Source organism: Vigna unguiculata, chromosome 3, assembly GCF_004118075.2.
Source record: "Vigna unguiculata cultivar IT97K-499-35 chromosome 3, ASM411807v1, whole genome shotgun sequence".
Lineage (NCBI taxonomy): Eukaryota > Viridiplantae > Streptophyta > Magnoliopsida > Fabales > Fabaceae > Vigna > Vigna unguiculata.
The window spans coordinates 48278821-48292044 of record NC_040281.1 but is presented as its reverse complement, the minus strand read 5'-3'; the positions used below and the strand labels follow the sequence as shown (position 1 = coordinate 48292044).

General features: G+C 35.1%; 2 protein-coding genes and 1 long non-coding RNA gene across 3 annotated transcripts; 1 reads left to right on the top strand and 2 right to left on the bottom strand.

Moving 5' to 3' along the window:
• The first annotated feature begins 1404 nt into the window (after positions 1 to 1404).
• LOC114179692 lies at positions 1405 to 2052 on the top strand. Its single transcript, XR_003603519.1, has 2 exons — positions 1405 to 1534; positions 1618 to 2052. It is a non-coding gene; the product is annotated as an uncharacterized LOC114179692 (long non-coding RNA).
• Positions 2053 to 2648: 596 nt separating this feature from the next.
• Positions 2649 to 5080, bottom strand: LOC114179691 (beta-amylase 3, chloroplastic-like). The gene is made up of 4 exons (XM_028066106.1): positions 4554 to 5080; positions 4254 to 4464; positions 3857 to 3967; positions 2649 to 3678 (listed from the first exon to the last, which is right to left on the bottom strand). Exons 1-4 carry the CDS (start codon positions 5078 to 5080, stop codon positions 2887 to 2889), a joined length of 1641 nt encoding a protein of 546 aa, XP_027921907.1. The 3' UTR covers positions 2649 to 2886.
• Positions 5081 to 7919: 2839 nt separating this feature from the next.
• LOC114179381 (poly(U)-specific endoribonuclease-B-like) lies at positions 7920 to 11736 on the bottom strand. The gene is made up of 9 exons (XM_028065709.1): positions 11518 to 11736; positions 11345 to 11422; positions 11212 to 11262; positions 11058 to 11117; positions 10309 to 10368; positions 10089 to 10148; positions 9252 to 9854; positions 8699 to 8770; positions 7920 to 8415 (listed from the first exon to the last, which is right to left on the bottom strand). Exons 1-9 carry the CDS (start codon positions 11635 to 11637, stop codon positions 8182 to 8184), a joined length of 1338 nt encoding a protein of 445 aa, XP_027921510.1. The 5' UTR covers positions 11638 to 11736; the 3' UTR covers positions 7920 to 8181.
• Between the last annotated feature and the right edge of the window lie 1488 nt (positions 11737 to 13224).

Genomic DNA, 13224 nt, shown 5'->3' with positions numbered 1-13224 from the left:
ACTGTTATTATTTTTATTATATATTAATAATAATATATAATAATAATAATATTATGTAATAATAACATTAATAATAGAATAAGAATATTATTATATAATAATAAAATATAATAAAAATATTATTATATAATAATATATAATAAAAAAATAAGAACAGTAAACATAATAATAGAAATGTTATGGTTGGGCTGGGCACATCTCTTTCCTGCACCTTTATATTTGTTGTATGTACCACCTACGTATATTGGATCTTTTAATGGATGCAATTATTTTGTTAGAAAATGATATTTTGACAACTAAATTTTAACAATTTTTATTTTACAATATGAGGTGACATTTTTTAAATGATTTTGGAATATTGAGAATGAGAAAATGAAAAAATGGAAAATCATTTAAAAAATGACACCTAAAATTATAAGAGAAAGTTGTCAAAATTTAGTAGTCAAAAAATCATTTTCTTATTTTATTATATAAAAAAGATGAAATAACATGTTGTATATTGTTAGTCACCTAAGTTAAACATCAATGTTAGTCGAGAAAATATGGATCAAAACCGATATTTTAAAAAGTACAAAAACCAATCAATGTACAACTTTAAATCAGGATTATTTTAAATTTTACGTAATACTCCAAATATCAAAACATATTTTCCCCAAATCTGAATATTATTTGTGTAAAGCTTTATCAACTATGTTTTAACATTGTGTTAAAAATGTTAAAAATTAAATAAATTTTAAAATTTTGAGAAATTAAAATAGTATTAAAGGTTTTTTAGAGCTGAAGGACTTTTCTTCCCTATCCCGCCACTTTTCTTAAGCTCACAGTAGTTGATGTCAATTGGGTATTATCTTCGTTGCTAATACTTAAAACCTTTTCTTTATTCAAAACCATACTTTTTCTTTAAGTAATGATATTTACACAAGCAACAACATGCATAAGCAAAGTTATATAATTTGTTTTAATGATAAAATTAACTAATTAATATTATTTAATTTTAATCAATACATATATGCAAGAAACTCCGTTTGAGATGACCCAATAAACTCACTACTTCAAAAATCTCAGAAGGAATTTGAGTAGATAAACTAGTTTTTATAAAATACTTTTGGTTGGCTTTTCTTCTGATCAAGAGTTAAATATAAAATCTTCACAAGAAAACAACTTATACTTAAATAATATTAATATTAATTAGTAATGAATAAATAAAATTATTAATAACAAATAAAATTATTATCATTATTAATTTTTCAATCAAAAATCTATTTCTACGTTTTTTTCACACCTCTCCTCTTCTGTTTACATAGTATAAATCTTATAATGTTTTTGAATGGGAGAATAATTAGTTGGGCCTGGTGATGTTGAAGGCCCAGTTTGAAGGTCCAGGTTGAAGGATGGTGTAATAGAATTGGATTCATGCGTTAGTGTGGAGTGAAGATTGGTAACTGAAAAAGGAAAGAGAGGGTTGAATGGAGAAGAAGCTCACTCTGGTTCAGACCATTGCTACTGCAGGCGTGTTCTCCGCCATTTCTTTCTGGTAATACGATTCAAATTCATTCGCACTCACTGCCAATTCTGTTGTAAACACTTTTATCACATTCCTCGCTGTCCTTCTCTTAGGTATGGCTTCATGTTTGGCAGAGAATCATCTCGCAAAGAGCTCTCTCAACTAATCGAAGATCTCCGTCGCGGAAACCCTCCGTCTCCCTCTTCCTCTTCCTCACATTCTTGATTTGAATCAGCTATATCTTCTTCTTTTTTTTCAATTCAGTTTCGTTTCCTACGCTCTGTGTGCCTTATAAACTCACCACTTTTCCCTAACAATTTTCTAATCTAGTGGTTTAGGATGGGGTTGCTTCTCAATCCTTTAATATGCACAAACTGCTGTACCTTTCCTTAAACGTTACTCCGTTCAATCATCTCTGTATTATTTCAGAGAATCATGTAAAAAAGTGCCTGGATTCGTTCGTTTTATATTTTCTGTTGAATCCGTTCGCTACTCATAGTTTCACTCGGTTGTTTACCTAATGCTTCAAGTAATTCCCTTCGTTATTAGTTTCATGTTTTCTATTTTATTGCGGTAGTATAAGAGAGAAAGAGATGCTGATTTATAATGCATGGATTTCTTATTTAGACAGCAAATTCCTTTACAACATTGGTTGTTGCAGTTATTATTAACTTACCATGACGGAGATGGATCATCTGATATGAGATTTTCACGTGACAATGTTGTCTAAAAATTGTCTTCTTTTTTCTGATGAACATTAAATACACAATGCCTGTTAAAATTTGCTAAGTAATGTCGTGTAAATTCAACTTTACAGGAATTTGTCTTTGGACTAATCCGATATCTTCCAAAATTGTTGATAAACCTATTATAAATTATTTCCTGAGTAGTTAGCAAATCGTTGAAAAGCCTCTTGCTATTTTACTGGTTTCTTCTTGGAATAGTGTTATTTTGTTGTAGCAAAGGTTGTTATTGATTGAATCTTGAGACACACAGTAATGTTAGCAGATTTTTCTCTTTCAACATTGTCATTTACTTACGTTATACTGATATTAAAGAATGAGAGAAAGCAATGACATTAGTGAGTTTCTGTAGATGTTTTTCTGGGGATTAATTAATGAAATTAGAAGTGACAAATGGAGCATAGAGATACGATATCAGTATTATTGGGTTTATAACGTAAGCAGACTAAGTATTTTCTCCATTGTACTTGGAGCTATATACATTATCATGAAATGAAATAATATCTTCTCGATCATCTCAGGTGTTGGCATGGTATATGCCAGAGTTCTCTCGTTTTTTTTCCTCTTTTTCTATAAAAAAAATATACTGTGTTGCTTTAAACTATACACCAAGATGCCTGAGCTTGCTATTTTATACGTTTACACAAGAACGGCCTCTTGTGTGTGCTTCTCCTGTGTTGATTTGATGTGGCCAACATAAAGATCACTCCCATGGGAATCAGACGCCGGAAGTCTCTCTCTCCTACCGCCTTCAGACATGCTTCTTACAAAATCCACCAGGTGCCGCCAGTTATCACCTTCAAACAACCTCTTGTTCATTCTTAGATAAGTGAATGCTGCCAATCCGTTGCCGGATTCGGATTTACTTGTAGATAAAACTTGAGCATATGCATCTGCATCATATCTCTCCAATGCGTTTTCTCCAGCAAGTTCTGCTCTAGCTGTTTTTGTTGCCATCTTCACCTGACTAACCAACCCTTCAGGTGAGCAGTTAGCAAAGTCAGGCTGCTCTCTGTCTTTCATTTCCATGCAGGTGAAATTGAAGACAACTCCATGCTTTGCCAGCATTCTGGCTATGGGCATATACCCATCGTTATTTCGCGTGTTATAGTAGCCAGCAGTTAGTTCAGCTGCGTGTGACCTTGCTCTGTAGTGCCAATGGATTCCAGCAACTTTCCCTGATAGTTTCACCCCTGATGTATCGAATATTCCTTTGGCTGATACGAGAATCTTCTCACCATGTTCTAGCAATTTACCAGAGTACCATTCTAGAAAGAACCGTCCATATTCGGTGTTCCATGTCCCTTCCCTTCTGAAAAATCCGGTATCCTCAGGAAATTGATTGTACTGGCCAGAGTCATGGGGTCCACCTCCTCCCCATTCTTTCTTTCCAATGGCCTCGGCTGCTGCTGCCAAGGACGCTTTCATATACTGCACGACAAACAGGTCATTTTAGTAGTCCATAGATATTTTTCAATTTTTTTCTATCCTCATTGTAATATCTTCGTCATAAGTCATTAGGAACCAATGGTTACCAAACCTTACCAATTTAATCATGCTTTTGGATTAATGTACAAAAGAAGTTTAAATTTATGCACATTTTTAATACCTTGTCATAACATTGGAATTCTCCAATTCCGGGAAACCTCCAAGTTCCATTTGCTTCTGGATACGATGGATATCTCAGTTCTCCACATGGACCCATGCCAACTTGTATTTCCTGTAAAAGTGTTCGTCTTATATATTCAGATTTCTTTCAATGCAGAGAAATGGGAAAAAAGACGTGGAAATTGCAAGGAGTTCCAAGTTCCCCCTTGTTACGTCTATTAAGCCTTAATGGATATAAAGTCCAATCATTTTATGGGAGTTTATCTTTTCTTTTCTTTTTCTTTATATATAAGTGCTCATAAAGGAGAACAAAACTTTATTACATAACGCTCACTTCAAACTCAAAACTTAATGGTAAATCTGTAATAGTTGGCAGCAGTAGTTGCTGAAGTACTTACCACGATAACGCTGCCTAAGTAATCTCCGAATCTGTCACGAAAGCTTCTCATGTAGTCTGCGTACACTTGGAGGGGAGTCCTTCCTCTTAGAATAGGAAGTGAATCACAGCCCAATGAGATGTACTCAGGATTCCTCCTCCCTGATCTGTCTGTGTAAACCAGGTCAGGGTTCTTGCTGATTTCTTCCTGCACCCATGGTGGTAGAGGAATGCTGAAAAATAAAATGCAATAACATAAATTTACAACTAGGGGCAAATAAAAAAGAAAAAAAGAACTTTCAAAAGTATTATATTGTGGTACCTGCAAGTGTCTCCAACATTCCCCCCACACTGATGGAAAGACATAACAACTTGAAGCTTCAAACCATGCATTTGTACCATCTGCACAAGCTCGACATAGGGTTCCCAATTGTACTTCAAAGGCCCGTCTTTTTCCACCAAACCCCACCAAGCATCCACCATTACGCCTTCCACTCCTGCACTCTTCAGGGCCATCAAACTTGCATTCATTGCTCTAGGCTTGTTCAAGCTTCCTCCCACTGTTACAGTGTCTAGTGGCAGCATCACATACACAGGTACCCTCTTCGAATCACTGTGACTATGAGCCACCGAAGGAGCATGCACCTTCTCCCATTTTTCGTTTCTCCTTGCTTCAGAGCTGTTGTCGCGTGTGGGGCGTGCTTCTTGCATGGAATTTTTCACTCGGAGACGGAACGATGGCTTAACCTTTGCAAAACTAATTATCGCAGGGACATCATCAGAAGTTTTAAGGATTTTGGTTTCTTTCTGATTAATAAAACAAACTGAAGAACGAAGTGTTAGAGCCATAGTTTGAAGGATGTGTAGGAAGTATTCAGGATTGTGCGAGTGTATTTATAAGAATGAAGTTGGGTTGGGGAGTTGAAGTGGACAACATAGGTGGGCTCTAATTGAAAAGTGGAAAAAGTGCAAAAAATCAAAACTAGTCTGTTCTGTTTCAACCTTGCTTACGTGTTTCCACCTCTTCCAATCTTATCTGACTCAAAACGTATGAGCCTCAGTTTTTAGCGGTTTTTTATTAGGTGTTTCCTTATGTGCATGCTGTTTGGACCATATTTGGTGTATTTGCCTCGTCATGTTTTTCTTTACTAGGACCTGATAACAAGGAGACCTAAGAACATATACATGATTTTATTTTTGTTTTAGTACCTTTACATTTATAAATTTTAAACTTAAACTAAAAAATTAGAAAAGCTAAGGTTGGTCACCGTTTCCTTGTTTGATCTTTCACTCATGGATTTTTAGAAGACATTATAGTAAAGGTCGCGGAAAAGAGATTAAAAGACTCCTTTAGTGATTGATATATAAGAGGCAAAACATCTTATTTTGGGAGATAAATATGGTGCATAGAGTATTGATGGCTAATGAAGTAGTGGCTGAAACTAGAACATCAACAAAAGTGTTTGGTGTTTAAGATACATTGTGAGAAGATATGACTATGTATCTCGGGTGTTCTTACTTTATATGTTAAGGATTTTTGTGTTTCCCATAGATGGGTTAATTAGATATGGACATGCATTAATTCAATCTTTGTATCTTTTTAGAATACAAAGGGGACTATGATAAGGAGATCAATGAAGACCTTATTCATTTGATTAGGGAAGTAAAGGATAAGGAGTTTTTCAAATGGTATAAGATAGGGGATGGAAGTGTTGAAATGAAATGAGTGTGCTTCAGTTTGGAAAGAATCGGTCCTCTTTGATACCCTCTGCAAGCAAACAGCTTTTGAACACCGAAGCCAAAATGGAATGTTAAATTTTTTATTTTTTAATTTTTCCTTTTATGTTATACTCACATATTGGTTGGTGTGATAATTGGTGTGGGGTATTGCATTTCTACCATAAGACAAACCCCACAAGATGAACTAGCTTGTCACTTGTTTCTGTCTTCTGCCTTTTCTTGCAAACTGGGTTTTCGTGGATGAAAATGTCTCACAATTCCAATATTTTCTTGGTTCTGCTTCACCTTGTTCAGGATAAGAAATGTTGAATGCTCCACCTTTTGTTGTGAAAACATGTGGTTCAGAGGAAGTCTTTGGTTTAATTAGTCTTGGACCGTTCTTTCAGCGTGTTTATGATAACTATTCTCAATTTTTTCATACCATTTCAGATTTAACATGTGTTTGAGTGATGGGCATTAATAGAATTGTAATGTTGACCAATGATGTATAGCCATTGAATGTGGATGAGATGTAATATTGTCATCTGGTCACAATTTTCAGAAGACCTGCCACAGACTTATTAATCTTACATTACACTAATAAATTTCCCGTAATGGTCCTCCTAATACTCACATTCCCATAAGTTATAGCACACTACGTGATTAATATAACTTCCCAAACAAAAGATATTATTAGAGGGCACACCTAAATGTTAGGAAAAAACTTGGTTAACAAATGTACATCGTCGTTTATGATGCATCTGCATCAGATGGAACGTGGAAGCATTCAAATTTGATTTGCAAATCGAGCAAGTTGATAGTTTCAGAAATTTGATTCGGAATCTTCCAAAATGCTTGATTTTTGATATTTTGTACTCTCCTATGAAGGGTTATTGAGATGAGCTGTGTGCACGTAATTCATACGACACAATTTGTGGAGGAAATAGAACCTTATCTTTACGTTTTGTCACATTTCTGATTTCAACTGAAACAATATTAGATGGAAAAAAAATTGATTAATCAATGACCAAGGGAAAAGGGGCATGCAAACAAGTTAGCGTTAATTCTTACGTAAGAAGTTAGCTTTTAAGATATGGAAATCAACATAAAATGACAGAAGCCATTGACGTTTGATTTGAAGATTGTTCCTTTAGCACTAGCTTCTGAGGGAGTAAGAAAAAAAGACAGCTTTCTAAAACCCCTCGTGGTGAATTCACCGATTTCATAAGATTTCTATCCGAAGTTGTCCAAAAGAAAGGGAATCACTCACTTTCAGAGCAAGCCATTTCAGTTCTTATTTTTGCATGGACAAGTAGGAACCATGATTGGTGATGAAGCTAATAAGTGAAGTTCAAATTTAACGGGTAAATGCTGTTTATGGCTATAAATACGTGGAACCTAACTTTTTGTTCAATACAATCCGTCCCTTTCTGAAAGAGAATATAATTTCATTGTCGTGATACGAAAAGCTCTTTCTGATGCATAATACTTATTTTACCTATAACCAAAATCATGGCATTAGTTATCCGTCTACACTGTTTCAACCCCTCTTTATCCTTCATTTAATTATCCTTGATTTTACACAGTTTACTTATACAATAACTTAGCAAGGATTGTTGGTGTATATTGGTGAGCTAATGAATTAAAACTTGAAGGCATCCACGTTATAAGCTCTAACTGTTCAAGTCATTCAACATGGTATTAAAATGAAGGTTGGAGACCTTTACAGTAACTTGCAACTAAAATCAATGGAAGGGTGAGTGGGAGTTGGCAGAAGTTTATGCGATTCCTGCATAACAAGGTAATATCTTTTTACTTCTTTGAAGTAAAGATCGACAATAATGACAAATTTGGAACTAAAATCAGTTCACCTAAATATTTGGAATTTTCAGAACTTAGCCTGAACTTATGTGTAAAATGTAAGCTGGAATACTTTTCAAAAATATCTTAAGACCTTTCAAGATATTTTCGTAAGACATGGTACGTCAATAATATCTAGGAAATTGAGATATCTTACGAAAATATCCAGTTCATACGTGTATCCAGTAAAATTTCCTAGGTATCTCAAGTATAGAATCTGAGATGCTAATTAATAACACATAATAGCATGTCTGAATGAAATAAAATAGTTCTACAATAATGTATACACTGCTGTAGATATACCTTGTCCAGCCATGAACTATAAGTTCTCATACATACAACAAACGATATCATTGCTGGAAACTGAAAATTCAAGAATCTGCGATGGGGAAAACAGATCCAATCTTATTGCTAAAACGATAGCACTTGATATTAACTGCATATGGACCGAGTTGAATGTGGTTATCCTCCCTACCAACATAGAAACACAGGGTATATAAAGCAATTTCAAATTCAGGGCTCACTCCAACCAAAGTGCTTGATACAGATTTCAGAACACCATTCCATTCAAACTGAACAGTCAGAAGCTGCGTTTCCGAGTCAGGCTGCAAGTTTTGGTGGCAGAGAGCATTAAAAATGAGGTGGTTACAGCTTGAAGTATAACAAATGTTTACCGAGATACCAACATAAACAAGCTAAGTACAAGATTTTTTACGTAATGAAACAGAAATATGAATTAGGCTTACATTGTTTTGGGAAAAATAATTTCAAAATGCTTTGATGTCTAGCTAATGATGAGTTTATTTCTTTCATGTGATTGGTGCACCAAACTTCTATTCTCTGTTTGGATTATTGCCAATACAATAAGCTTAATAAATAGTTACTCACAGTTTGTCCCCGTCGACGGGGAAAAATATAGCCCTGATAATCAACTCTCCCCTTTTCTTCTTCAAGGTAAAACTGCCAAAATACATCAACAGGTGAGATAGAAGAAGTCATTACAAGTTAAATTACAAATTAAAGGAACAAAATATATCTGTGCAGGCTTCATCTGATTATCAGATTAATGACTTCCCAAATAGCAAGAAAAAAAATACTTAATTATCAGCAAAAATAGAACAAGACATTGGCAGGCCTGAATAAGTATTTATGGTTACAGAACTTCATTGGCAAACAATTGACTATACAAGACTATAGCAAAGTATTCTTGGCAATTTCAACTATTGAAGTTATTCATCGAGGAATAACACTAAACTGTGCAACAGAAAACTAATCCACAGTAATACAATATTGGCTAATCAATGAGAGTGGTGATGTCAGAATAATTGCAGAAAAGAGCACCAAATATGACCCAATATTATAAAGTGGTGCACCTTCAATTTGGCATGAATAAGAACAGATAAATTATATAAACAGGCAGAAGAAAACTATGAGGTCATACCTGCAGCCAGTTATGGAAGCCAGAAACTTCGCCACTTTGTTTGATTTCTCCAACAAAAACATGTTCAAAAGCAGAAGAGGAGCCAGAAGTGCCACCACGGCCATAAAGGTCAAACCACAGATTGGTCATCATTTGTTTGAAATCTTGGTAACTCCCTGGTGCAATTCCCTTAGATGCAAGATACTTGTGAAGATATTTAATTGGTGCTGTTCTACTGATTTCTTCTATGAAAGAAGCTTGCTCTTCTCTCTCCTCAGATGTGACTACTTCCTTACATCCTTCATGTGGATTGTAATTATCTAGAAGTGAGAGAAAACGACCAAATGTAGGCTTTCTAAATACATCATCACTAACCCAAGTAAATAAGCTCCCCTCTGCCATATCTACCTTTTGGTAAACCTTTTTCCCTTCACCACAGTCAATTTCATAGTCTTTTCCAGGTACCAACCTATTGAAATCAAGATCCCAGAGTTTCTCACAAGCTTTTGATAGATCAGCAAGTTCATCTTCTGAGGGCTCCAAACTATCACCGACTTGAACCTCATCAGAGTATTCTTGCTCATGAGAAGGCCGTTTGTAGTTCTGCCAAGTTTCCTTCGGAACCTACATGAACTTGGTAAGATCCATCATTCAGATTCAGACAGGGATGAAGCATAAAACATCCATAACTGGTTAGATCACAGATTCAGTAACGAAGTTAACATACAGTAGAATTCAAAGAAGAATACGTGTTACAACAATATCAACAAAACAAAATTAGTTTATAACAATACAAAACACTGAAAAAGCCGCATATGCTTTTATATTAGACATATTGATGAAAACACAAACACAAACCTTTTGTGTCCGCCTTGGAGGTTTGCCAACAGTCTGCCATCCATCTTGATCTTCATTCACCTGCAAAAAATAAAAAACGAGTCTCACATTAATAGTTCTATTTAATAGAAAAAAAAAATGTTTTATGTTATATACCGCATCACTTGGAAAGAAGGCAAAGCCTATCCATTGTTCAAACTTTCTCAACATGTTCAATTCTACCATATTCTCACACACAAACCTTTTCTGTCCGTCTTTGAGGTTTTCCAACAGTCTGCCATCCATCTTGATCTTCATTCACCTGCAAAAAATAAAAAACGAGTCTCACCTTAATAGTTCAATTTAATAGAAAAGAAATGCTTCGTATTATATACGGCATCACTTGGAAAGAAGGCAAATCCTATCCATTGTCCAAACTTTCTCAACATGTTCAATGCTACCATACTCTCTCTCTCGAAGCCAGATTCTCAACTACCCACCAATTCAGTGGAACATTTATCGTGTTATTTAAAGAAGAAGAAGAAGAAGAAGAAAATTCTTCCAGTTTCTTTCTCCAAAAACAATCTTAAACTGTATGCAGAGACAGATAGATCTGAATGAAAGCAAGTGCCAGCAGGATGACCACAAGAGCTTGAATTCTGTACATATTGAGCACAAGCGATGCAGCACCAAAAGGTAACAAATCTGATAGAACAGCTTTACTATATATTAAGCATCAATAAGAGTAATTTGTCACTGGGATAAATGACCCCAGTAATCTATATCACATCAAGGTAGCAAGCAACCCAAAAAAGATATTGTTATTGAACAAAGTTAGGTATCAACTACATTACACTTTAAAATTTAAAAGATTTAGCGACAATCTCTTGAGATATCCAAACACATCATTTATAAACTTCAAATCTACGATGAAGCCAAACCATAACTATCTATGTTCAAAGGGTTAATACTGCAAAGCTAAACTTGAAGCTAAGAGTGAAGGGGATTTACCTTGTGACCAGTGCTGAAATTTTGAGATTGGCTCTCCTCATGCTGAGGACGGTACACTGCCTGGACAGAGAACAAGTGTGGTTACATGAAGGGCTACATATGAGAAGAGTATGGTATTGGATTTAAGAATTGAGACCAAGTGATTGACGTTCACCTGATGGGGCCTGTTGGTATAACTGTGACTATCCTCTTCCCACCGTTCTTCCTATAATGGCCATAACATTATCAATGAATGAGTAAGATTACATATTTTTGGGGAATTGAGAACAAAGATGAAGAAATGTGACCTTTTGGGGTGAGTTGGACCACTGTGTCTGTTGCTGGTGGTGCTGCTGCTGCCGATGAGGTTGAGGACGAGGGTGATCCTGCAGAAATAAAGATAGAATTTTGATATCACGTGATCCTGACAGATAAAACTTGAAAAATGGGAATGTCGAGTTGACATAGTAGAATCGGAAACCTGATCCTGATCGCCGGAGACAAGGTCGGCCCAGGAGCGTTCACCGTGTTCTTCTTGGCCATCGTTGTGATCAGCGCCACCGATAGCAACATCGACCAAGCCCTTGATGAGACCCTCCATTTTGATGTTGATGATGTTGTTGTTGTTGAAGCTGTTGAAATGGAAAGTGAGATAATGAATCTGAGATGAGTTGGTTGGATAAGGTAATTTGAGAGTGACAATGGCGGGTAATTTAATAAAGATAATTAATAATATCAGTAATAAGAAGAAGAAGAAGAAGAAACAAAACATTTTTTTGTAAAAAAATAAAATAAAATAGTTTCAATTATAATTTTGTCCGTAAAATTTGAAATGATTATTTTAGTTCATTAAATTATTTTTTAATAAAATATATTTTACTTATTTAAATTTAGTAATCATATTTTCAAAATTTTGAAAAGAAAAGCATTTTTAAAAAACCGAGAAAGTAATAAATAAAATAAAATGGGACAAGGATTATCCTAAAGACTAAAACTAAAATCCTAAATAAAAACAAATTATTCTAATTAAAGCATAATTAAGGAAATAAAGGAAATGGGATGAGAATTGGATCACAAAAAATACATAATTATTATTTTCTTGGCTTGCCGACATGGATGAGTGGAAGTGGGAGATTTAACGTGATGAAATGAAAGTCAAAGGCTGTCTTTGATGGTAGACTCGCCACGTGAGATGAGATTACCTAATTTCTCGTATCATAAATAAAAATATCGAAGGAGAGGATGATAAATAGAGATGGCAAATAAATTTATTTTCGTAAGTATTGTTTGAATTCGTTCTCATTTTGATGGAGAATCTCCGCATTGACTGGGTATGAGTATGTAGAGTTGTCAAAATGGGTTGAAACCTGCGAGCCAACCCGGCTCACCACGGATTTAGGTCGGATTGGGTTGAAATTTTTTTACAAATTTCAATACGAGTTGATTTTTGACCCGACTCATTTAGAACCTGGCTCATTCGGGTTAAACTCGTGGTGAGCCGGGTTGGCTTACCAACCCGCACATAAAAGGGTCAGACAAGTGTTTTTATTTATTTTTATTAAGTTGAGCTTTACATTTGGGTCATATTAAGTTGTTTCTTTATCCAACACATAAATAATTTGTACTTTTTTTTATTTTGGTTTGTATTTGGATTGTATTAAAGTTTATTTCAATTTTAATTAGAATTACAATTTAGACTGAAAAAAAATAAAAAAAAAATAACATTTTTTTAATTAAGTGAACATGTGAGCCAACCTGTTTAACCCGCCAAGCCGTGGTGGACCGGACCAGATTCAATTTTTTTTGGCTCGCTAAAAAATGAAATGGGTTGGGTTGGCTCATTAAATCATCAACCCGTGGTGGGTCGAGCCGGGTTGGGTCGGGTTACCCGTTTTGACAACTCTATGGGTATGGGGAATTCCCGATTTTTTCAATTGGGTATGGGGATGGATATGGGTAGCGATGGCAACAGGGCGGGGCGGGCACGAGTTTCGCTATCCCATACCCATCCTTGTAAAAAACATTCATCCTCATCCCCATACCCAAACCCAACGAGTATCAAACTTTTGTCCCATCCCCATCCCTACCGGGTAACGGGTATAATATCGTACCCATACCCATACCCATTTTCTTACTACTTCAATATTAATTTTAATTAATCTTTATAAAATAATACAAAATTATGATA